This window comes from Tauraco erythrolophus, chromosome 22 (genome assembly GCF_009769465.1).
Source record: "Tauraco erythrolophus isolate bTauEry1 chromosome 22, bTauEry1.pri, whole genome shotgun sequence".
In the NCBI taxonomy this organism is placed as follows: domain Eukaryota; kingdom Metazoa; phylum Chordata; class Aves; order Musophagiformes; family Musophagidae; genus Tauraco; species Tauraco erythrolophus.
The window spans coordinates 1,906,075-1,930,606 of record NC_141486.1 but is presented as its reverse complement, the minus strand read 5'-3'; the positions used below and the strand labels follow the sequence as shown (position 1 = coordinate 1,930,606).

The window sequence follows — 24,532 nt, the reverse complement described above, 5'->3', positions numbered from 1 at the left end:
TCCCATCCTCAGCAAGAAATGTGCCCAGTCACGCATGTAATGGTCCTGTTCATACCGTGACTCAGTCCCTAATACCTGCTGCTGTTTACACGGGACTTGAATTTTGTAAGAAAGAGCAGCCCCCGCTCGCCCGGCGTGGGATCGGGGCCGGGGCGGGCGGCTGTGCCAGCCTGCAGAGATGAGCTTTCAGCAACTTAACCAGACGTTCGGCGAAAACAATAGGAAAAAGAAGCCGGCAATGAGGTCTGCAGCATCCCAAGCACTGGTGTAAACACCACCAGTCACTGCTCTGCGCCCAGTCCGGCCGCGCCGCGGCACGACTCGTGCTCGGCTCTTGGAAACGCTCCTGCAAAACCACCACCTTTCCTCCTTCAGCTCTTTCCCCCCAACATTTGCATTCCTGTGGCACCCTGCTCCTGCCAAAACAAGGTTTCCGCAACGACCGAGCCTGCGTGGGCAGCTGGCGGCAGCGGGGCTGGGAGGGAGCGGGACGGGGCAGCCTCCGGGCAGGCGGCGTTTGCGGGCGGAAAGTGCCCGGTTGGCAGGAGCCGCCTGCCCGATGCCGGCCGGAGAGCCGTGTCTCCGGTTAAAGTGCCGACCGCTGACTCCCGAGAACGGCATCGGAGAGGAGGGAGGTGCACCCCGAACTCGGGCTCTTGGGGTTAGCAAAGCTGCTGGGAAAAACGACCGCCCGGAAAATCCCAAAGGCTGATCCTGCCAGCTGGAAGCCAAACCCTCCGTCCAAACCTGAGCATTCCCAGGGGGAAAAGCAGGGCAAAGCGGCCCCTTGCAGTGGGCGACGCGGATCAAAGGGTACCAGCGGCCCAGAGCAGGAATCCTGGATGGTGGCGGAGGGCAGCGGGGCCCTGGCACAGGGCACAGCCCCGGCACCCCGAGCTGCAGCTCCCCACTTGGAAACAAGCTGAGAAATGTGGTTTCGAGCTCGGCACGCAGGCGTTCGCCCTTTGCTAAGACACGCCGCGAGGGTGACAGCCAGGGCGACCCAAAACTCGCCCGTGCCACCCCAAAACCCCTCCGGCCCCTGTCCCAGCCCACATTATTTGCTGAGCCCCAAAGACCGAGACAGACGGGAAGGGCAGCAAGCAGAGGGGAAGAGCCCGGAGCATCCGAAACCAGTGGGAACAGGAGAGTGCCCGTGAAACTGGGGTGGGTTTTGGCAGAAAGGGGCCACTGGGGACGAGCAGAAGGAGGTGGCGGGGATGGAGCTCAAAGCGGCTGGGGGGAGCCCCGGCCCCGCGGGGTGGGGAGCGGGACAGGGGAGCCGGACCGAGCGCAGTTACCCGCAGCATCTCCCTCGGGGCCGGATGCCAGCACTCCGCTCCGGCCACTGAGCCCGGCCTCCAGCCTCGGACGGGCCGGCTGCTCCGCTGCCCCCCTCTCTCTCATCCGTAGAAAAACCCAAGGGCACAGAGGAAATGGCGAGGAGGAGTGGCCCGCGGCGGCGCTTCCTTCTCCCCGCGCCGTGGGACGGCCGCCGCCGGCCGGTTTTCTCTCCCCCCTCCTCGGCGGCCGCCGTCACAGAGGCGTCGTGCGAAGAAACACGAATCCTGGGCAGCCGCGGCGGGACGGGGACGGGGCAGCGGGATGAGCTCATCGCCCGCCCGGCCTCGAAAGTCTCGAGTTTGGGCAAAACATCCCCACCCTCCCGGGTGTAATTAGCCCGGAGCCCGTCACCAGTAAAGGTCAAAGCGGTGATGCTGCCCAGAGAGGTTATCGGGGCTGAGCCAGAGCCGGAGCAGCGCAGGGATGAGGTTCCTTCCCAGCAAGAAAACAGGGAGAGCAGAAAACAGAGCGAAGCTGGGAAAAAATTAGTGAGTCCATAAAAAAATTAGTGAGCCTGAAAAAAAACGGCGAGTCCGGAGTAGCTGGTTTGTGTGTCCCTGGGACGGCTCCTGAACCACAGACGCTCCCGCTCCGCTGCCCCCCGCCCCGCTGAGGCTCGTGGCCCCGTGGCAGCCCCCAGCCCCACGGCAGAGGGACACGGGGATGGCCGGGCCAGGCTGCACGGCCGCTGCGGGACCGACGTCGGGAAGAGGCGGTGTGGGCACCCCCAGCCCTCCCCACGCAAAAACGCCCCGGGGAGAAAAACCTGCTTCTTCCACCAGCTGCACTGAGAGAGAGAAGAAGGAAGCAGCGGGGTTTTTCCGTGCCCGGCAGTGCCAAGGCTGACCATGGCAGCTCCTCCTCGCCTCCACCTGCAGCTCAACTTTCCTTTAGCCATACCAAACCCGCCCTGACGCCCCCGCACCTCTCACCTGGACTTGCACAACCTAGCCAAGGCGTTTCCCAAAAAAAACAGCCCATTTGGCAAAGCCAGAGCAGCTCCAAAGCGACCTCTTGCTGGCCAAGCTCCTATTTTTGGCTAAAATCCCAGCTGGAGCCCGCTCCCTGCGAAAGCAGCTGTCCAGGATGAAAAACGGGGAAAAAATGCAGTTGAGAGTGTTTCGGACCATCACAGATCCCACCATGGCTGTGATGCACACGAAGGTCCCCGCATCTCCATGGGGAAGGGATGCTCTGAGTGGGGACCCCCAATCCAGATGTGCCGCCACCGCTGCGGCCGGAGGGAGGGAATTTGCCTAACAAATCCTTGCAAATGTGGGAATTTCTGTGTCACGAAGGCCCAGGAGCTCAGCCAGAGGATGGCCACGGGCACAGAGCGGCCAGGAGCTGCTCTCGGGGTTGGGAAGCCTGACAGCCTGACCTCGAGCCGGATGTCCCCTCCGGAGGAGGGCGTGAAAAAAGATGGTTTTCTGGCTAATTCTAAGCTCTAATTTCTGGCTAATTCTAATTTCTGGCTAATTCTAAGCTCTAAGTGAAGAGCTTCCCCCAAGCAGCAGGGTTGAACACCATTTAAAAAAATAGAAGTAATGTTCCTCAAAAACCCTAAAAGAAGCAATTTGAGGAGTGAGAAGTTCCCAGCCACCCCCCGAAGGCCGTCAGCAAACCTCAACGGCCCAGAAAAGAAGTATTGCTGTCGTCGGGAAGGAGCGGGAGCCGTTCTCAGCACCCCGGGGGGGGCTGCGGGGGGGCAGGAAACCTCTGAAACGCAGCAGGAAACTGAGGGAGGGTGGAAGGAGGGCTCGGAGCCAGGGGTGCTCACCCTGCCCGGGAAACGGGGGTTCTAAACCCCTCCCCAAGCTGCGGGGACACAGAGAGATGCCGGGGACGTGGGTGGGGGACATGGGACCAACCCATGTGGGACCCCCATGGCACTGGGGGAGGATGGGGACCCGAGCAGGGTGACGTGGCCACCACTGGCCGCTGTCTGACCCGGGGCGGGGGAGCCACGCGTGGCTGTGGGGTGCCTGCGTGGGTGACGGGCAATGCCCGCAGGGTTGGCACTGCCAGCTGGGGGGACAGTCCTGGCGTCACCGCCAACGGGCCTCCAAAACCATCGGCTCAGTCTGGGGCAGCTGCCGAAAAAGCCAGGGGAGCACCTGGGGGGAACACAGGGGTGGTAGGGGGATCGCTGGCACCAAGGGTGTCCCACATGGGGATGTCCCTTTGGCGTGGCACAGTGGGCCAGTGGGCACACAGGGGACAGCACCATCAGAAACGGCCCCTGCTGGTGTTCCCGGCCAAAATACCACCTCGTGCTGCTGCTGCCGCCCCTGCCACAGTGCCAGTGTGGGGCTGTGGCCCCCCCACGGGGCTTTGGGGACCTCCGGCACCCCAAAGTGGGGGGAGCAAGCTGCCATGCTGCTGGGTGCCATGAGGAGGGGGCATGGGGGGGGGGCATATGCAGGTGCCAGAGCAATGAAATTGGGGGGGGGGGGGCTCCAGGGGGGGACAGTGCAATGGGGGGCTGTGTGCAGGGCGGGCAGTGCATTGGGGGGCCCCCATGTACGATGGAGAGGGCTGTGTGCATGGGGGGGCTGTGTACATGGGAGGGCTGTGTACGGGGGGGGGGGCTGTGTACGTGGGAGGGCTGTGTACGGGGGGGGGCTGTGTACTTGGAGGGGGTTGTGTGTATGGGGGGGCTGTGTACGGGGGGGGGGCTGCGTGTATGAGGGGGCTGTGTACGTGGTGAGGGCTGTGTGCGGAGGGAGGGCTGTGTGTATGGGGGGGCTGTGTATAGGGGGGCTGTGTATGGGGGGGACACGCGTGGACATCAGGGCAGTGCAATGGGGGAGATGGGTGGGGGGAGGCACTGCACTGGGGGGCACCATGTGTGAGCAGGGGATCGTGGGGGGGCCGCGTGTGTGCGGGGGGGCAGCGCAGCTGGGGGGGGCGGGGGGCACGCCTGGGCACTGGGGCACTGCACCGGGGGAGGCTGTGCACACGCAACGGGGCAGTGCAATGGGGTGGGGGCCGTATGCATGCGGGGGGGGGGGGTCTACTGGACCAGGGGCAGAAGGGGTGCGCATTGGGGCCAGCAACTGTCCCCCAACCCCACCCCCCCCACTCACCTTGGGGCCACAAGCCCTGTCCGCCGTGCCCCCGCCGGTGCCCCCGCCGGTGCCGAGGCCGGTGCCGAGGCTGGGCCCCCCGTGCCCCCGCCGGTGCCCCCGCCGGTGCCGCCCCGCCGGGCCCGTCGCGGGGAGGAAGCGGCGGCGGGGCCGCGCTGGGCGGGGGGCGGCCGCAGGTGCCGCGGCCCTTCCTGCGGAGCCCGAATGCAAATTCCGCGCAAACACCGCCTGTGCCCCGGCTCTGCCCACCGCGGGGCACCGGGGGCGGGGAAAAGGGGCAAAGAAAGCCCCGGGGACGGGCAGACGGCGACCTCCGAGCGGAGGTTTTGGTACCAGGCACTGACCGGTACCCGCGGGTTTGGGGACCCACCGGTGGTGGCAGCCCCGGGTTCTGGTACCCACCAGAAAGGATGACCAGAGATCGGGGTGGCCGCATGGCCCCGTGCCCCTGGGCACCGACTTAGATAATTTTAGATTTTTTTTCCTCCATTTAGATCTAACCCCCCCCGTAGAGCTGGGGTTGTTCAGCCTGGAGAAGAGAAGGCTCTGGGGAGACCTTCCAGTACCTTCCAGTGCCTAAAGGGGCTACAAGAAAGCTGGAGAGGGGCTTTGGACAAGGGTATATGGTGATAGGACAAGGGGCAATGGCTTTAAACTGAAAGAGGGCAGATTTCGATCAGATCTAAGGAAGAAATTCTTCCCTCTGAGGGTGCTGAGGCACTGGCACAGGTTGCCCAGAGAAGCTGTGGCTGCCCCATCCCTGGAAGTGTTCAAGGCCAGGTTGGATGAGGCTTTGGGCAACCTGGTGTAGTGGAGGGTGTCCCTGCCCATGGCAGGGGCTTGGAACGAGATGGTCTTGAAGGTCCCTTCCAACCCAAACCATTCTGTGATTTCTATGATTTTTTGGCACATTGTCTTTTTAGCCAAAACACCCCAGGGGCTGATGAGCAGCAGCTGCAACCTGGACACTGCAAACGCCCCCAGCCCCACTGCTCCCTGGGGAAGCCGGAATAAGGCAAGTGAAGTCCTGTGGCCAGTGGGTCCCTCTGCGGGGGCTGTGGGAGCTGAGTGCCCAGAACGGGGTCCAGGTGAACCCCGGCAGTGTTGGGCTGGGGGTCCCATACCTGCAGCACTGGCCTGGCCCAGAGAAACGCTGCAAAATAGGAGGAAATGTGTCAAAAAAGAAGCTAAAGGCGGCTGAAAATGTCACCGGCTTGGAGCTGCCAGGAAAACGTATGTAGAGATCAGAAATACATCCCATGGATGCAAAGCCAGGAGCAGGCAGGGTGAAAGTGAAAGTGAGAGGCTGCAAGTGGAAAGGGGGAAATGGTGCTGGGGTGGGGATACAGAAACCCGTGAGCAGCCCCGTGGGCCCGGACCTCGGAGCCAGCCCCTCCTGCGTCCCTGGAAAGGGAAGAATAAAAGTATATAATAAAATAATCCGACCCCCGGGGCAGCAGCCCCTGGCAGGCACCATGTGCAGGATCTGGCCCCGCGGGCCCATTTCCAGACCCAACGCTCCTTTCTCGGAGCATCCAGCTGCTCTACTGACTGTCCCAACTCCACAGCCCCGTTAGAGCCATGGTGTGGGCTCTTGGGTGGTTTTTTTTTTTCCCCTTTTATATCACCCTCCTTGATCTGCCCGGAATCTCTGCTGCTGCTCCAGCCCCTCGCCTCCACGGGGTCCCTCCAACACCCTCCTGCATCCCAAACCTGGTACATCAGCAAGAAGCACCACCAGCAGCAAGTCAAGCTCGGTGTAAAACCAACAGCAGATCAGTGACAGCCCAGGGCAGGATACCGCCCTGGGGCCACGGAGCTGGACCCCGCACTCTTCGCGGTGTCACTCTTAGCAAAAATTTCCAACCTTTGCAAGCAGCCCCCCTGCTTTAACACATCCTAAATAACCCAAACAGTTTATCCGCGGTCCGGAGAACGTCCCTTGTAGGAATGCCGCATCCTGCTTGGGTTGTCGTGGCCCTTCTAAACAGTTTATAAATAGATCAAGGTAAATGAGGACAATTGCTTTTTTTTGGAAGAAAATGAGGACTTTTATCTAATTTCTTTTTTTTAAAGCCACTCAAGAGGTGCCAGTCCAGATGACTGCTCCTAAAACCCAATTTGAACCTGCTGCTGCTTTCTTCTCTAGCTGAGCTCCATCCCCGCCTCACTAAAACAATAAAAAAAGGAAAAAATAAAGAAAAATGGATTCGGCAGCTTCACTCGTCACGTGCCCACCGCCCACTGGGAAGGTCGTGGCCGCGCTGCAAGGCGCTGGCCGGGCTCAGTGCCAGGGCAGCGAGCAGGGTGGGTGCCAGTGATGGGAAGAGGGCAGGGAGCTGCGGCACACGCTGTTGCGCCCAGGAGGCTTCAGGGTCACGTTGCTTTTTACATTGGAAAATAAAAAAAAAACCACCCCAGAGGAACTGAAGCCATTTCCAAGCCCTGTGTTGGAACACAGCTTTCCAGCTTCCTCTGTTCGGGCTGCGAAATTGCATTTCCAGCTTGTTTCAATTAATTTTAAGACTTTTACATTCCGTAAAAGCTGAAGCGCTCATTAAACCAGAGTTTTTCCGATTGTCACACTTTGAAGCAACCACATAACAACTCAGCCGGTGGCTCCGGCTCGGTCGTGCCGGGACCTCCCAGGAGGAGAGAAGCAGCTCCAGGTCCCCTGGGCGGTGGCAGCGCTCACCTCCCGGCTCAGCACGGACACACTCATCACACCCCACAGGCCCATCCCGTGGGGCGAGCGTTGGGGTGGCTGGGAAAGACTAGGGCAGGAAAAATGCTGGTCCCGTGTCCTTCCCTCTCCCATCCTCTGTGGCACTGCCACGGCCGCGGGCAGAGCAGGGAGGGCTGGATGTGCCCTGGGCATGTTGCAGGGATGCTGCTGGGGATGGGGTATAGCCAGGGCACCCTCACCACCCCACATCACTCTGCCTTGGGGGGTGAGGAAGTGCTGCAGGAGGAATACATCCACCTGCAGCCATACACAAATAAACAAACTTTATTGCATCTCTAAGCAAAGCTGAAGCAGCTGGGGCCCTGGCACCGTGCTCCTTGTCCCCACAGCCGGCCCTGGCTCCTTCGGTGGCCAGGGACAGCCCCAGCTGCCGGCAGCCCCGCGGCAGAGCTGGCCGTTTGTTTGATCTCAAAAGATCAAGAAGAGACGTTTCTCCACCCTGTCGCAGCTGTGGCACCCAGACGTTGGACAGTCAGCCCCGAAGAGCAGAGCGGGACATGCCATGGTACAGCCCGGGCAGCTCCGGCTCCGCAGCTGGCAGACCCTGACCCTACTGCCCCTCAGCTGCCTACCTTTCAGCTGCTCCCCTGGGCTCAGCTTTCCTTCCTGAAAAAACAAAACCAACCAAAATAAAGTAAAATAAAATAAGAGAAGCTGTGAAATACAGCCCTGGGGCTCTGCACCTGCAGAACACCTAGGAAGGAGGTGTCCTCCAGCGATGTCCACACAAACTGCCCACATCTTGCTCCCTCTCACCCTCCCGGAGCATGTGGGTTTTGGATGGAGCCCAGCACTTGTGGGCTGCTTTGATTCATTCAGTGGTGGGTGGGCGTCTAAGCAAGAGCTGAGCAAGGGCACGAGGAGCTGAGCAGCCTTTGAGGGAACATGGAGAAGTCCCCAGGAGGTGTTTGCTGCAAGGGAGTTCCCTGTATCTGAAAATAAGGAGGAAAAGCCCACCAGGATCTGCCAGAGGAGCAGCAGCAGACCTTTGCCTGGGGTTGAACCAGCTGCAGTTTGACAAGATTTTGTGTCTTGTGTCCTCGACACGTGGGTCCCAGGTGTGGCTCCCAGGGATGTCCTCAGCCACATCCCATGCTGGGCACAGCAACAACGAGGCCGGTGCCGTGTCCTGGCCACCCTGCCCAAATTCAGGTGACAACAGATCCAGCCGGGTGTCCTGCCAGGGTCTGGTGGGGCTCCTTGTGTGTTTGGGCATGGACTTCCGTCACTGCCAGCTGTGATTTGGGATTAGCTGCCGTTCATCTTTCTTGGCTTTACCTGGAGTAATATCCTACGCGTTCACAGACTGGGCTTGTTTTATTATTTAGTTATTAACGGAGCCCCTACAGCACAAGGAATGTTTTAAGCTTCACAACAGAACACACCAACCAGCTCCTGGTGCCACAAGACCACAAGCCTGGAGTAAAGTGCCATGGGGAAAGAAGAACACGTGCTCTCACCCGCAGAGGAAAAGCCGTCAACATGCACAAGGGGCAGGTAAGTGCCATACCCCACCGCCTGTGCCTGCACGAAGGATGCCCAGTGTGGGACTTCCAGGCCTTCAGGCACTGAAAAACAAGGTTAAGTGTTAAATACAGGTTGGTTTCCACGTTCTCCAAGCCTCTCCTGCACCCGGATGCACAGCAGCGCAGGGTTACAGGCTGCTCCGGTGTTTGAAGCGTGTGACCCTTTGGTATCTCAACTCCAGCTGCCACCGTGCCCACAGCTGGGATAGAAGATTCAGCAGAGGAGGGAAAAGACTCCGCAGGCTGTGAAAATTCATTCTTTGCTTCGAATAAAACAAATTTCAACTAAAAGTCAGGATTCCCCAGCATATTCCTCCTGATGAGCAAAACCCATCCGGAACGCAGGACTGAGAACGCTGAACGCTGGAGACTGAACACAATCCTGAAACCCTTTGCCTGACCTTGTAGCCAGGCTGGGGACATGATGTGTAACCAAGGGAGCCCAGGGATTACCTCATCCAACTGCCTCGTTGATCTCAGTGGTGCCAGTAACTCTGAAGCACACCAAGAGGACGCACCCTGGAGGGCACCATCTGTGGTGCTGGGAGGGAGACGTGTATTGGCACCATAATACAGCAATCCCACCAGTGCCTGGCTAATTCCCTTATTTATCCTCCAGGAATGAGTTTGCCCTGAAGAACTGCTACATCTCATCCACCTAAAGCACTCTTCATCCCACAGTAAAATTATTCCACACAATTTAAGAGTCCCACACAAGGGTAAGTGAACTCTGGAGTTTTCCTCCCACATGAGCCAAAGGAGACAGCACGAACACTCGCTTTTGTGTGGGGTCCCACTCCTCACAGCCAGCTGCAAGACACTGTTTGGCCACACAAAGAGACCCAGACAGCAACTGGAGCCAAGAGCCCCCCTCCCAAACCCTCCCGGGGCTACAGATGCAGACCCAACAAAAGGGAGACTGTGCCTGGCAGACTGGGGAGTTTCCTGCCTGCCCTTTCAGCGTGGGAAGGCTGATGCCAAGGAGGAAGAAAAGAGTTGGTACTATCTGAAAAAGGAGTCTGCTGTTTATTATTAACCAGCGAAGTGGGCCCAGACACTCACGTATGGCAGGAAAAGCAACGTGGGGAGCGGACCCAGTCCCAGAAGTTGTGGGGTGCACGGCCCAGGCTGCTGCTGAGCTGCCTCCGCGTGGAAAAGGTTACCTTTTGGGGAAGAGGGCCCAGCAAACCCCCAGAGCAACTACCCAGCAGGATGCAGAGAGCTGGGTGGCACTCAGGAGCCAAGCACAGGCTCGGAGACGTGACGCAGAGGGAAAAGCAGGGATGCCCGCAGCCTAGTTGCAGTTCTTGGGCAGGCGATAGACACCGCCGGAGTAGATGAGTTGCTGGTCCCGGACTTTTTTCTGGAGGAAACCTTGCAGCTCTTGTATATCGATTTCTGTAACCACTGGTCCTGTCATCACAAACATCTTCAGCATGCTGTGAATCCTCTCCAAGGACAGGCTCTCGAGGTTGGTCAGCATAGCCTGGATGTACGTCCAGAAGAGCTGCAGAGGGGGACACGCAAGCACCAGTGAACCACACTGACAACTATATCACGAAGAAAAGGGGTGCTTCAGCATCCCACATCCCAGAAGGAGAGCAGGGCTGTGACTGGCAGTAAGTTCTGCTCTCAGCCATGAGCATGTGGTCTTTAACTAAGAAATATCCAAGAGGAGCATCACGTGTTGGAACACACGGCTAGAAAGCAGGATCTGACGTGCAGGACGTGCATGACCCTCAGTGGATAAACACCAGTATGACAACTGCCTGTTGCAGAGTGGCACAACGCGCACACATAACATGACACACGGGTAGGAAAAGCACTGGAGTGTCCAGGAACCACAACACAGAGAAGGCAGAGGTCCAGCTGTTAGTGCCAGGTAGGCCTTTTTGGCAGTTTAAGTGCCAAAAAGCGCTGCTTGAGTGAATCCAAATAGGTCATGACTATTTTCAAATATGAAATCATGTCTCAGACTTTTTCTTTTTTTAAACTGAAAAAAACACATTTAGAGATGTCTAAATGGTTGCCTGGCTCAGCAGCCGGGCACTTTTCTGGAGGGAAGATTGTGATCCAGCACCTGCACCAGTGAGCATTAACCAAGAGATACCCACTTCAAGCATCCCTCGAGCTGGACTTAACCCTTGGCAGTGGAAAATGCAAATTCAAAGCGCAAAGTGAGCCCATCATCTCAACCAGATTCCCCAAAGCCAAAAGCACAGGATGTTGGCATCGTCCTGCCAGCTTCACAAGCAGCCAAGACACACAGGTGGGTACCTGCAGCTCTTCCTCTTTCTGGTCAGCCTGCGACGCCATGGCAGAGTCCCCCTCCTCGTCGCTGTCTATCAGAACGACCTTCTCCACCTGGTCCTTCTGCTCCTCCTCAATCACGGTGAAGGTGCCTTGGGGCTCTTCACGCAGGACACCCTGCTGCAGCCACAAGGTCATCTTACGCTTCAGCGATGTCTCGGGCACCTTGAGCACTTCACTCAGTTCTGACAGCGTCCACGTACCTGCAGAGACCACGGATATCAGAGACAAGCACAGGACACCTGCCCACCTCCGCTGCCAGGAGCTGTGTGTAGCGACTGCCTGAAAGCAGACTGGGTGCTGAGCTGTGGTCCTGCTGGGTGCTGCTCCCGAGGAGAGCTGGAGACCTGGCTGAGCACTGTGGTAGATCCAAGCCCACGACCCAGATCTTGGTCCTGCTGCCAGAGCTCTCAGAGCCTACAGCCACCCAAGCAACCTGGCCTTCCCACCCACCCATGGGAAGTGCCCAGACATGGGTGGTAACACTGAGTCTGCCACGGGACTCACTCTTGGTCTGGAAGTGCAGGATGATGGCGGCGTGCACCGGAGAGACGGACAGGGAGAGGGTGCGATCTGCCAGCTCCACGTCCAAGCTCACCAGGCCCAGGTGGTACTTCCAGTTCAGGGTCCTCATGGCCTAGAAAAGGGAGAAGCAGCCACTCACAGCAGATCTTCTAACAGGAACCACTAAGTGCTGCGTTATTGCAAACACCCCTCTGCCAGCAGGACCAGCTGTGCTTCTGTACACCTCTGCCAGATAGGAAAGCTGCTCCCGTGCATGCATCGCCCAGCTCCACCACCCCCCAACCATTCCCTCCCCCCTCACGGGAACCATCCTCCTCAGCACAAGTTGTTGTCCAGCCCTTGCCCAAGACCAATGCCCCTCTCCTGGCCAAAGGCCAGTCACTCAGCCTCTGGTAGGGTAAGCACAGGTTGAGGAAACACTGGAAGACCAACTGGGGCGCTCAGGACAAACTCCTACTGGAGAATAAATACTCATCTGGGGCAGGATTTCCTCAGAAGAGAAGTAATCTCTTGTGATACTGATGTGAAAAGAGGACTGCTTGCTTTGAAGGCTGAGGATGCTCAAGGAGGCTGTTTCCTCCTGCATCCTCTCCTAACCATTTTTTTTTGCAGGCACAGAAGTCACCTGGCATCCACACCTGGCACATAGCTCCAGCAGGAGAAGAGACAGGATCTAGAGCTATGAGCTTCCCAGCCTCATGGCCTCTATCATCTGGTGTAAAATAACAAGTTCAAGAAAAGATATAGAAAACCAAGCCTGAAGTGGAGTCAGAGCACAAGTGGACAGGCAAAGAGGAACATCTGCAGAAGACACCAACTTGTGTTCACGTTGGCTGCAAAGAACCATCTGCGTGTGCACACACACACTACGCTGCCACGACAGCTACATCTGAATCACCCACGCTCCAGATGTGTGCTCTGCACGCCACCAGAGAAGCAGCTGCAAGATGAGAAAGCCGAGACCACAGCTCTGGAAGCAACCTAGATCTGTCCTTGACTTCCAGACAGATGCTCCTGCTGCTCCCATTCTGTATGTGCAGAGCAAGATGCACCTCAGCCTTCTCCATTTCACTATCTACCACCATCAAGTGCCTGGAGAAGAGAAGAATCCTGCATGGTTGCTTATATTTGCTCTGTGTGCCTCTCTTCCACCTTTCCATGCTGTTTATAAAGGCATGGATCAGTCTGAGCCAGTCAAACTGAGCAATACTGCTTGCACCTGAGCTGTCTAACACAGAGTTCAGGGACCCTCCAGAAATAAACGAAACCACCACAGACAGAAGAGGAAGCAACGTTCACCTGACTCCAGACTAACAGGGAATCTTAACATGAAACCATGTTAAAAGAGCTTCAAGAGGACAAACAGGGCAGGAGAGTGCCAGAGTACTGAAGGAGAGAGGCCCGACCAGGACAGGATGTCACTCTCACTACTACAGAACTTAGGCCAACAAGCTTAGAATAGACTTAAGACACCTAAGAACCTCCACCCCAGTATCCATTTAACTAAAACACTGGCCCATTTTAGAAAACTCTCTTCCCTCACTGCAACCACTGCGATGACCCAGGCACCCCATAGAGGGACAAACCCTTCTTTTGGCAACAGCTGGGCTAGTGCAGCTTCTGACCACGACTCAGAGCTGAAAGACTTTGGGATTCCACCCTAACGGCGTGAAACAGCAGCTAAAATTTAAGGGATGTCAAAGAGGACTTTGCAAAAACCGTGTGTGCTGGGTTTGGCTGGGATAGAGTTAATTTTCTTCATAGTAGCTGGTATAGTGCCATGTTTTTGGATTTAGGACAAGAACTACACTGATACTACACCGATGTTTTCAGTTGTTGCTAAGCAGTCAAGGACTTTCAGCTTCCCATGCTCTACCAGGTGCACAAGGAGGACGGAGCGCAGCTGGGACAGCAGGCCCAAACTGGCCCATGGCATAGTCCATACCATATGACATCATGTTCAGCATATAGAGCTGGGGAAAGAAGAAGGAAGGGGAGGAAGTTGGGGGTGATGGCATTTGTCTCGCCAAGTAACCGTTACGCGTGACGGAGCCCTGCTCTCCTGGAGATGGCTGAACTCCTGCCTGCCCATGGAAGTATGGTTTCCAAATTCCTTGGTTTGCTTTGCTTTCACACGGAGCTTTTGCTTTACCTACTAAACCGTCTTTATCTCAACCACGAGTTTTCTCACTTTTCCCCTTCCGATTCTCTCCCCACCGCAGCGGGGGGGAGCGAGCGAGGGGCTGGTGGGGATTAGTCACCAGTTGGGGTCAAACCATGACACCATGCTACATAACAAAGTCTGAACAGCACAGACCTTTCTTACGGAGGGTTAAGGTTGCCTTACCTTCAGTTTCTCATACTTCTTGGAATAGGCTTCCATGGCTTCCTTGACCTGCTCTGGAAGCTCTAGCTTTTCCTCTTTCAGTGGTGGCCAGAACTCACTCGACAGGATAACGGCAACAAGGCTGAATGGTGGCCTCTCCTCCTCTGGGAGTTTCTCTTCCTCATCACGAATGTTGGCATTAATGCGTCGCGAATCGGCCATATCCTGGAAAAGGCAGAGGAAGCTGAGGCAGCTCCTTCTCTTCCAAGTCAGTGCTAAGCCTTAGTAAAGGAGAAGCTTAAACGAGGTGACTAGCGTTGTCTCCAAATGATGATGGGGACACAGGAAAGGACGTGATCATGTGCGTCTACTAAAAACTCTGCTACATACAAAGAAGTATTTGTGGGGAGATTGAGGAGGAGCTTACGACCCAACACTAGCCTACACTGGAGTCCATCCAGACCTGTGTTCTTCCCACTGTGCTCCAAGTGAATTGAGCTCCAAAGTCCCAACCCTAGAGGAGATGGAAGAGCTCAGCCCTTCAATGCCAGAATACTGTACTGCAGGAAGGGCAGGAGAGACACCACCACCACCACCATCACAACCGTTCCCCAGGGTCGATAACCCAACCCTTCAAAACCAGACATGATTTTAAATGTACACAAACCAGCCCCCTCACTGGGATTTTGGGAACCCCACTTTCCTAAAAGACCCTTTTAGGGTCGCTCCTCAAGTCTCTCCTCTTCCCCAGTGAGCTCAAACACCTGGAATTCAAATTGAAAAAAAAAAAAAAAATTACTTTTAACATGACTTCACAGTAGTGCATCTGAGCTTCACCAAACCGCAGCTTCAGCAGCTCCACGTTGCGGATTTCCCTGATAAAAGAAACAACGGATCAGACACAGGTCCCTGAGACAGACGAGCCTCTTGGCCTCCACCCCTCACCACACAGCCAAAAAAGGTAGTCCCTGGCACAAGGGTGGTCCTCCTAGGAAGCCTTGCAAGGCATATTATCTGAACAGCACCCAAGTGAGGGACAGTCACTTCTGTAGGCCAGTAGCTTTTTGAAGACCTTCCCACCCCTTTCATTAGGACGAGGCACCCAGCCATTCCCCTCGACAACGCAGCGCCCTCAGCGTTTGGCGAGCCGCCCGCCCGAGTCTGCCCATCCCAGCCGTGGCTCACACTAGCTGCGTTTCACAGAAAGGGAAACCACTGCGGCTGCTCAATCGAGAGACACAGCGTTTCCTGATGCTTCAGCCCTTCTTCTTACTTTGACACTTTCTGCTGGCCCTAAGCAGCCTTTGCAGGTTGTGAGGGCCACCAGAAGATGTGGGATGGAGCTAAGAGGGTGTTGGTGCCTCCAGTTTCCTACATGCTGTCCTGCCAGTGCGAGCCAAGGGCAGGACTGAGCAGGAAGCTTGGATGAGAAGAGATGAGTGCCTTAAATTCTAGATGTGAACCCAAAGCTGCAGAGGAAATGGCCAAGGACATTCTCAGCTCCAGAAACAGCTGTTCACAGGACCGAGTCTGAAGCACACCTCTATCAGGTGATTTTACCATGGAAAGCCCTGGGGTTGGGCACCTGGACCTCACCTCTCAGCACTGTAGTTGAACTGATGCAGCAGCCGATCGGCCAGAAGCGTGCGGTATTCGTTGATGAACAGGTCCTTGCTGCCATAGATGCTCACCAGCAGGCTGATGATGTCCGAGGACCGACGCTTAGAACTTGATTTTCCTAGTGAAACCCAGCAGATGACAGCGTGAGGTTAACAGAGACGTGCCCCAGCCCACCTCAGCTCTGCAGGACTAGCACATTTGCTGCTCAGGACTACAGCCCACCAGGGAAACCAGCAGGCTCCTAGGACTTCTGGTCTTGGCATCTAACCTGGATCTGCATCGACCGGGTCAGGAACCCAGTCCCCTGGTTCTGAGACGTCATCGTCACTCTCCTGGCCGTTCTCCAGGGTCACTGGGTCAGCTTTCGAGAGCTCGTTTGCGAGATCACCGGAGCCCTCAGCATCCCCTGTGAGACCAGCCACAATCTGCCGCACCGTGTCTTCCCGAGTCCTGCCAACAGGCAAGAGAAACAGAGCAAGTGAAGTGAAGGAGAAGGAGAGGGAAACGGGATGCATCAGGCTGCCCGGCAAGCCTCTTACCTCAGATACCTCCTGATGGGCTCGCAGGCGACCTCCAGGATAACCATGGAGGGGTCAAGCTCCCGCAAGGCCTTGATGGCCGAGATATAGAGAGTGATGATGTCGGATGTGTTGACTCCTACAGGAGAGGGGCAGAGGGAGTCAGTCCCAGAGCACAGACTAATTGAGTTGGATGCTCCAAGCCCTCTGTTCGACCTATGGAGTCGGAGGCAAAGGGCTTGCTGCCCTACTGCTCCAGCCAAACAGAGAGACTGGGGTTCTCAGATGCAGGGATGTAAAACTCACCAGGATGCAGAAGTCGCATTTCCAGAGCACTTTTCAGAGAGCTGAGCAGCTGCTGCCTCTGATTAGTCCTTTCCAGGCAGAACTTGAGGTCCTCCACAGCAGGCTTCGACTCTGGGAAATCTACAAACCAAGCAGTGATTAGAAACAGTGCCATGCTCCGTGGGAAGGCGAGAGGAGACAGCGTGGTGCATCAGGAGATCTATCATCCACCCAAACCAAGTCCAAGAGTGAATGAACACTGAATGGGTCGCACCTACCTCGAATAATGCTGAAGAGCTCTTCAATGCGCATGCTGGCGTAGATGCGGTAGAAGAACCTTTGGACGTGGCACCGCCAGCGCTTCAGGGTGCTGCTAGCTTCTGGAGAGGAGTGTGCCAAGGGGCCATCTTGCAGAAAAACCTTGCTGAGCCAGCCAATCACTTTCTCAATCCACTGCACAAGGAGAGGAGGAGCACAGAGATGAACGCCACAGCTGGATGTGACTACGTCCCACACTTAACTCGCCCCCGGGCAACTACCACTGCAAGCAGAAATGGGCAGCTAGTCCAGGACAGCACTTCCTCCAGCTGCTCTCCAAATGCACCCTGGCCTGGGTTATAGCTGGGGAAAGCTTAGCTGAAAGAATATGAACTTTAAGCAAAGAGACAGGATATAGACTATGCAGATGTGTATGAGAAGATAAGGGGGGACTGGGGACTGTGCATAGGCACTGGGCTCCAAAAACGACAGGGTATATTCAAAACCTTGCAGGCCATTCTATTCTTGCAGATTCCATTCCATTCTGTACTTGCAGGACTATTCTTTTCACGAGAATATAAGCAAATTGCCCATCATGCCATTCTTGGCCCAAAATTTCTATGATTCCTGAAATCAATGACGAGGAAGCCGTCCCAAGGACTCACGGACAACCAACCAAACTCAGGCACTTGAAACCAAGACCTCAAGTACCAGCCAAGTCATTGAATAATAAAATAAAAACCTGAAGAGAGAGCATCAGAAGGCTCATTTTTCGTATTTGAGATTCAGTTTTCTACAGAGAAATGCGTAGCTGTCAAATTTCAAACATACTCAACTACAATATCCAGACGTTCAAAAGAACTTGTTTTTTTTTTAACTTCCCCTTTAAGGTGTCAAGTACATGGTACTTCTTGGGATAGTATTTGAGTATTAATAGCTACTAGATGTTAATATTTTTTGATAACCTGATTCCAACAGCCTGAAACAAAAACGCTAAGTCAAGGTCTGGTTTGCTGATGTTAATTTTTAATTATCTACTCGACTGAGGAAACACTGAAGAAACGCACAAGTTCTGCCGATTACAAGGCAGGGTGAACCCGAGAGCTACAGAACACCCGGGCACCGATCTGGGCAAAACTCAAAAAGCTGATAAAAAATTCTCCTAAAGCACAAAAGGAAAGGACTATAAGTGAACCAACTCATTTTCCCCATGAGTTTATTTTCTCCGAGTGCTGCTGTTACAGCCTGATTATCAACGGACACTCCAGACTGCTGCTGCTGTGGGGGTTTGCTGTCAGTACTTTTAGCCAGGCTTGTGCTTTTTTTCTTAAAATTCTCTCTTCCTAATTCTGACGTGCCTCAATATTCTGTGGCCAAACACAATGGCCTTTCTGAAGAGGTGGGAGCAAGAGGACCTTCTGCAACGTCAGACAAGCAGAACGCAGTTGCATTTTCTCTGATGCCCTTAAAAAATGTCCTTAAACAATCTCCAGGTCGTCCAAAAGCATTTCACACTATGTCCAATAAAGAAAGTGTTGCACAGCAACTAAAGGGAAGTAAACATAAAACGACTGCCGATGTTTGCGGACGACAAAAACGGCCGGCGTGGCAAACAGCACGGAAACTAGGGCAACCAGAGAGAGCAGCCTGGCTTGCATGGCAACCTGACTTCACGCATTGTTCTTCAACACAGGCAAAGGCAAGGTCATGCATCAAGGAACAAAGAGCACAGGGCAAGCCTGGGGAGCCAGGGCTGTATCCTGGCAGAGCCATAACCCAGGGAAGAATTTTAGGCAAGGTAAACAGCCCAACACGAGCTCAGTTTCAGGTAGCAGCAAAACAACTGGGTAGTTGCAAGGAAGGATTTTAATTCTGTATGTGAGATCAATACCAGAGTATCATCTCCCATCCTCGCTTCCTATTTTAAAGGGGTGCTGAAAAATTAGAAAGAGGACAAATTCTAATTATGGGCCCACCTACGCAGAGGGAGGGTCCTCTCCAGGTTAGGTGGCACCACATGTTCTTGTAGTGTACGAAACAGGACCACAGAAATTCCCTCATTACTACAGACATCACCAGGTGAAACATAACGGTCCGTTACGCACAGGTCGGAGCAAACCTTCCTCTCTGGCATAAATCAAAATGGGGAGTTTTAATCACCTCTTCTGCCAGGGATGGTGGGAGTTGTAGCCCTGGACCAGGTGTTTTCAGGTGGAATCTGCTTTTAGCCTGAGCTGCTAAACCAGTAACAAGAGCAGCTGCACATCTCCAAAGAGAAGGCCCTCGCTGCCCGCACGCCCTCCTTACCTCCTGGAACTCATTGAGGAAGGAATGCTCATATTCTCCCCTGCATCTCTGCTCCATCCTCTCCTCTATCATCCTGTGCAAGATGGTCGTGACAGCATCGGCGCTCACTCTCTCCAGCAAATTCAGTCGGCGGCTACAGACAGAGACAGGGACCTGATTCAGAGCGTACGGAAGCAAAGGTACAAGCAAATAAAGAAACTCGAACTGCCTGAAGGCACCTTCCTCCCTGCGTGCTCCACAGATGCAGGCTAGATCTTAGTTTAAACGCCCTCATAGACGCACTATATATGTAACATATGACACTACTGCTATCCCGTCTTCCTTAGAAACGTTATATCCTAGCCAGCAAAAGCTTTTTCATTTAGAAGAGTTTGCTGCTTTGTGGACAGAAGGCCTTAGAGCAAGAGGAAGATATTCTCGTATTCAGGGAGAGGAACTTACTGTCTAAAGCTCTGCTCCAGTTCAACCACCAGTTGGCAACCAGCTGCGGAAACCCTGCGCCAAGTTCTGTACCCAGTACCACGATACGGCCTGACCTCATGAGTACCTCCTCCTGTTTTCTGATAGCAAGAAAACCTGCTGCTGCTCCCCACCTGGACCACCTGCTTGTTCTGAGCGACAGCCACCACCCCGTAACCTACGTACAGGATGTCATTGAGCTGCTGGAACTGCTCCATGGCTTTGGGACACCAGCACTGCTCTCTCTTGCTGCTGCAGCCTGCGCACAGCGGGCTCTCTCCTCCGCCCTCCTCCGTATCACTCTCCTGCTCGGTCTCACTCATGCTGCTCTCGCACTCGTTTGTTCCATCTTCTCCTTTCTTCCACTGCCGCATATATATCCTGAAAGTGCGGCTGTAGAACTGCTGGATCATTTCCTGGAAGGATTTAGTAGTGGAGAAGAAAAGGATAGCTTTGAACATGGTGTAGACCTTCTCTTGCAGCATCTGAGCGCCTGTCCCCAGCAGCAAGCCTGCCTTGGTCCACCTCTCCAGAAGTTCCAGGCTGTTCAAGTAGGGGTCCAGGCGGCGCTTGAGAAGACTAAACGCATCCAGAAGGAGCGAGGAGCACTGGGGCTCCTCAGCTGTGTTTTCATACTGGCTGATGCAGTTCCAGAACTCGGGAGCTATATTAGCCTGCAGGTCCGTCTGCAGCACCTCGACGAACCACTCCTCCACGACCGAGTGCAAGTCGTAACACCGCAGCACGTCCAGGGCTGCCCGCAGGTCGGCATCCTTCAGCGGCCCCGCAGCATCCGACCTCGGCGCTGCCTGAAACGCAGAGGAGACAGGAAGTTAAGCACACGTAAGGAGGAGGAGGACCTTCTCTAGGAGGACCTGGGGCAGAAGAGCCCGCTCGTCTCAACGAGCGGGGACCAAACACACACGGACTCTGCTGTCCCACCGCACCAGGTGGACACCGCTCCTCCACGGAGACCCGCTGCTGGAAGCCAGGCGCCCACCTCCCGGGCCGAACCCCCGAACATCGCCCATCGCCGCCCCCGTTGGCAGCGCTGCAGGACACGAGCGCTGGCGGGAGCACCACGAGCCCCCCCCCCCCAGATCCCCAAAAAGCCCGGCCCTGGGGCCGGACCCCCCTTGGCCGACGTTAGCTCCCCCGGGGAGCGAGCGGGGCGCGGAGCGGCCGCACGGACGGGGGAAGCGGCACCTCTTCGGCACGTACAGCTGCCCTGGCGGGCGGGACGGGGCGGAGGGGCACGGCTGGACCCTTCCCTGCCAGCCCCCTGCGCGAACACGAGCCGCCGCACCGCCACATCGCCCCTTCCCCTCTTTCCAGGGCAGCAGCTCCAGCCGTTTCTGCCCCCCCCGCCCCAGCAGCTCCCCCTGGACCCCCCCGCCCGCCCGGGGCCGCCGCAGCCCCCCGCCTCCCGGCCCGGCCGCCCCCGCTCACCAGCCCCAGCGCGGCGGGCGGCACCAGGGCGGTGCTGAGCGTGTGCCAGGCGGCCGAGAGCCCCGCGCCCGCCGGCGGCTCCATGCGGGCCGCGCCGCAGGAAGAGGCGGAGCGCGGCGGGACGTTGGGCAGGGCCGGGCCGGGGCGATGAGCGGCCCCGGGGCCGCGCTGCGGGGGTACAACGCGGAGCTGCGGGAGGGTGAGCGGGGCCGGGGCCGGGGGCGGGCGCGGGGCCGGGGCCGGGGCTGACGGCCCGTACCGCGCAGGGCTGGCGGAGCTGCGCGCCCGGCGGGAGGAGCTGAGCGGGCGGATCCGGGAGGAGGAGGCGGAGCGGAGGCGGCTGCAGGGCCGGATCTGCGCGCTGACCGAGCGGCTGGCCCGCACCAGCGAGAGCCTGGCGCGGCACCTGGTCGCCCGCGGCGAGCTCGACAGGACCATCGCCGAGACCGAGGCGGCGTACGGCAAGGTACCGCCCGGCCCCGGGCCGACGCGAGCGCCGCTGCCCGGGGCCGGGCGGGACGGAGCCCCCGGCACACGCAGTGCCCCTCCATGGGGGTCGGGGGTCGGGCTTGGGGAAGCGAAGCCCGGCGGTGCCGAAGGGCACGGGCAGCACCGGCCGCGGCTGCCCGACCGGGTCCTGGCACGGCGGGCAGCGAGTCCCGCCGAGCGCCGCTCAACGGGAGGAAAAGTGGAAGTTACATTAAAGCGTATCGTCAGGATACATCGGGATAGTCCTGAAAAACAAGGCCCTTCTCACAAACCATCGTTTGGGGGTCGGGGGGAAAGGAGGAAACCAGAGACAAGGCGTTGTTGAGCCAGGAGACCATGAATTCATGCAGGTAACAACAAACAACGAGAGAGCTGTCGGATTACTAGACACTCGTTTTGCTCAATTTTTGATGTCACTGCTTCCTTTTTAATGGAACGCTATCATGGTGATATCACAGAAGAGTAGAAATGTTGGACCAGTAAAGGAGTGGGAAGGAGGCAAACAGCACAAGGGCTGCTACTGTTATTTCCGTTACTGGGATGGCTCACCCCCTTCACCTGTCCTGTGTTTTTAAACTCTGCCAAGCAGACTCTGTGTCATCCTTCTTACAGGATAACAGCTGAATTCACCTTTGAATCACACACCAATCAGCTTTTTTAAAAAATAAAAGGATCTTCCCAGCTCACTTTCAGATAAGCAATGATCTTCCCTCTGTGCTAACAAGGAGCCGTTGAGTTCAAGAGCAACCCTTCCCCTATTAGCTGCTGACTGCATTCTGCTTTTCCCATGTGTGTTTTTTAATGCGGTCACTAAGCTGTATCAGATCCTCTTCACCTCCCAAAGTCAGTACTTTGGTACTGACAGGGAGGTGGCAATTGGCAATTTGGTACTGCCAGTACAGTGGCAATTATTTTTCAGATGAGGCTGGAGCTGTTTTCTCAGCCTCCTTCAAGAACTGATGGTTTGGGGTGAAGTGGGAACTTGAATAAAAACGTAACAGCTCAGAAATTGTGTTGTAAAACTACATGAACAAACACCTGTTAAAAGAAACCCTCCCTGAGATACAAGTCACAACCCCCCAGCCTACAAATGAATTCATGTTTATTGAAATTAAAAGACAGTCACAGTAGGTAAAAAGCAGAGGTGATCAGGAGAGGAAATGCAGACATCCTGCAAACAGAAACCAGTAACAAAATTCCTTTACTGTGGATGCACATCTCTTGTCTGTAATCACACTCCTTGCCCCCCCACCCCGCCGCTGACAGTCGCAGGACTCCACCTTCTTCCACGACTGAGATGGTGAGATCCCACCAACATGTTCTACCAGGGTCTCATCCTGCAGGGCACTTACCTTCATCTCTTCTCTGACCACTTAGTGATTTCCACAAGTTCATAGGAAACATAAACTATCTTTGGGACCACAACCCTACTATCACATTTTGTTACAACTGTCCATCACGTTAAAACTTTAAAATGGTGAGATGGACAGGCTGCAAGATCTCCTAAACCTGTTGTAGCCTTGTTTCCTAGTGCACAGTAAGTGGGAGTGTTAGATGATATACAATAGAAGCTAAAAGTAGAAGAAAATTAATAAAAGGAAAGATTTAGTCTGACATAAGGTCATTGTAGATTTAAGTAAGTCTTTAAGCAAGAAGCCTAAAATATGCAGTTTTGACAGTGGAAGACAGTTGAAACTGGGTCAGCTGAGCACAATTTAATACTGATCTAAAAAGCCCACGTATCAACATCTCCCTTAATAACAAAGTAAAGTTCACCCCACAGCCTGCTTCAGGAAGTTCTCTGCCTCATGCTCCAAGACAGATAAATTGCTTAAGTGTGTTTCATATTCAGAATACGAATATATTTCAGGGCAGGAAACAGAGAAATTCCTCCACAGATATTTCCACAAGTCAGACAGGATGAGACGTCACTGAGAATTAGATACTGTAAGGGCTGAAGAATCCCTCTTGCTTGAAGGTAGATCAGCTGAATTCAAAGGAACTCCTTAGAGAAACAGTTTATGTAAAAATAAGCTTGCTTGCTTTCTTTCCCAGATTCTGGAGAGTTCTCAGACATTGCTAGATGTCCTGAAGGGAGAAATTGAGAATGCTGGTAAAGCCGGTGAGCCACAAAGCACTTCAAAAGAAAAAGAAAAACAAGCACGTGGACAAAAGCATTCCTGAACTTGTTCTTCGACCTGGAAAGGCCTGCTGGTCTGGGACAGCTGCTGTTCTGGTACAAGGATGCCACATTTAATAAAAGTCTTTGTTTTGCAGAAGTAAATTTTCCTTTCAGGTGCACTTTGGTTATTAGTTAGCAATCTACTAAAGTTAATCCTCAGACACTAGAGATCATGGCAGGCATCCTACCAAACCAAACCAAACCAAACCCAACCCAACCCAACCCGTTCTTTTGAGCACAGTGATACTGAAGCATATCTGCAGAGGTGACTTATCTGCTAATGCTTTTGCCCTCAAAACAGCATTCACCTTGCCTTGCCAAGAGTTCCTCTGGCACAGGCAGGGATTAGAGTACAAAGCTGGGAAGTGCGAAGGCAGCACTCAGCGAGGTGCAAATCACAGCTACAAGGTAGAGCAGGCAAACTGGAAGAAGGAGTAAAGAGGTCAGCAGCACACCAGGGCACCGTGTGCTCCTCTTGAGAAGCACGCTCTGTGCTCACGCCTCCGCTGAGCCTGTCCTCACCGGGGGAAGCTGTAGGCACAGAGCTAATTCACTGAGAACGGCTTGCAGCGTACCAGGGCAGCGTTTCAGTGGCTGAAATCAGTGGAACAAGCTGCAGGATATTGTTGGCTTTAGTGTTCCTCATGGATCCATAGCAGAACAAAGTCAGGACTAGGTCAGGCAGCTTGTCCCTAACTTTAATTGCAAACAGCTTTTGCTTCACCACCTGCAGTTTTTTTTAAGTTGCACATCTAGAGACAGGGGCCACCTTAAACAGAGCTGAGCTTTTCCATAGTGCAAGATGCTCACTGGGACCTTTTCTGCTAGAAAAGCTGTGCATAACCTTTTCTTCAAAGATAGTCCCTGATCTCCTTTGGCTGTGTGCACTGCCACCAGCTGTGGGCACTGCTCAGTGTTTAACTCCACATGTCTGGTAACTTACTCATGCCTTAAATCCAGCAGTCACTAGCAGTCCTGCATTTTTAACTCATTTCATCCCAGTCTCAGCCTCTTGTCCTGAAGAATTTCATTACTGGGAGATGCCTTAGCACAGCGGATTCACTGCTGTTTCCATGGTATTTGTGTCACGTCAGACGCA

The 24,532-nt window shown here is 55.2% G+C and overlaps 2 protein-coding genes across 3 annotated transcripts; one reads left to right on the top strand and one right to left on the bottom strand.

Annotated features, from left to right (window-relative positions):
- Window positions 1–9,868: 9,868 nt before the first annotated feature.
- Window positions 9,869–20,861, bottom strand: ANAPC2 (anaphase promoting complex subunit 2). 2 transcript variants are annotated; one of them, XM_086625090.1, is made up of 14 exons: window positions 20,763–20,846; window positions 19,500–20,122; window positions 18,855–18,987; window positions 17,500–17,526; window positions 16,568–16,742; window positions 16,311–16,430; window positions 16,026–16,143; window positions 15,755–15,936; window positions 15,463–15,604; window positions 14,666–14,741; window positions 13,888–14,091; window positions 11,523–11,652; window positions 10,983–11,218; window positions 9,869–10,212 (listed from the first exon to the last, which is right to left on the bottom strand). In XM_086625090.1, exons 1-14 carry the CDS (start codon window positions 20,844–20,846, stop codon window positions 10,000–10,002), a joined length of 2,463 nt encoding a protein of 820 aa, XP_086481216.1. In that variant the 3' UTR covers window positions 9,869–9,999. The 2 variants fall into 2 exon arrangements, with proteins under 2 accessions (XP_086481216.1, XP_086481217.1); XM_086625091.1 differs by lacking the exon at window positions 17,500–17,526 and having other exon boundaries at window positions 20,763–20,861.
- A 48-nt stretch (window positions 20,862–20,909) lies between these two features.
- LOC147527208 (uncharacterized) lies at window positions 20,910–23,489 on the top strand. Its single transcript, XM_086625092.1, has 3 exons — window positions 20,910–20,961; window positions 21,029–21,228; window positions 23,307–23,489. Exons 1-3 carry the CDS (start codon window positions 20,910–20,912, stop codon window positions 23,433–23,435), a joined length of 381 nt encoding a protein of 126 aa, XP_086481218.1. The 3' UTR covers window positions 23,436–23,489.
- The last annotated feature ends 1,043 nt before the right edge of the window (window positions 23,490–24,532 follow it).

Bases quoted from the DNA above. Each gene is read 5' to 3' on its own strand.
- ANAPC2 (XM_086625090.1), bottom strand. From the start codon at position 20,846: ATGGAGCCGCCGGCGGGCGCGGGGCTCTCGGCCGCCTGGCACACGCTC. The intron at 16,431-16,567 runs GTAGGTGCGACC...CTTGGTTTGTAG, and splicing joins GCTCTTCAGCATTATTCGAG to ATTTCCCAGAGTCGAAGCCT. The intron at 16,144-16,310 runs GTGAGTTTTACA...CCTCTCCTGTAG, and splicing joins AATGCGACTTCTGCATCCTG to GAGTCAACACATCCGACATC.
- LOC147527208 (XM_086625092.1), top strand. From the start codon at position 20,910: ATGAGCGGCCCCGGGGCCGCGCTGCGGGGGTACAACGCGGAGCTGCGG. The intron at 20,962-21,028 runs GTGAGCGGGGCC...CGTACCGCGCAG, and splicing joins CAACGCGGAGCTGCGGGAGG to GGCTGGCGGAGCTGCGCGCC. The intron at 21,229-23,306 runs GTACCGCCCGGC...TTTCTTTCCCAG, and splicing joins CCGAGGCGGCGTACGGCAAG to ATTCTGGAGAGTTCTCAGAC.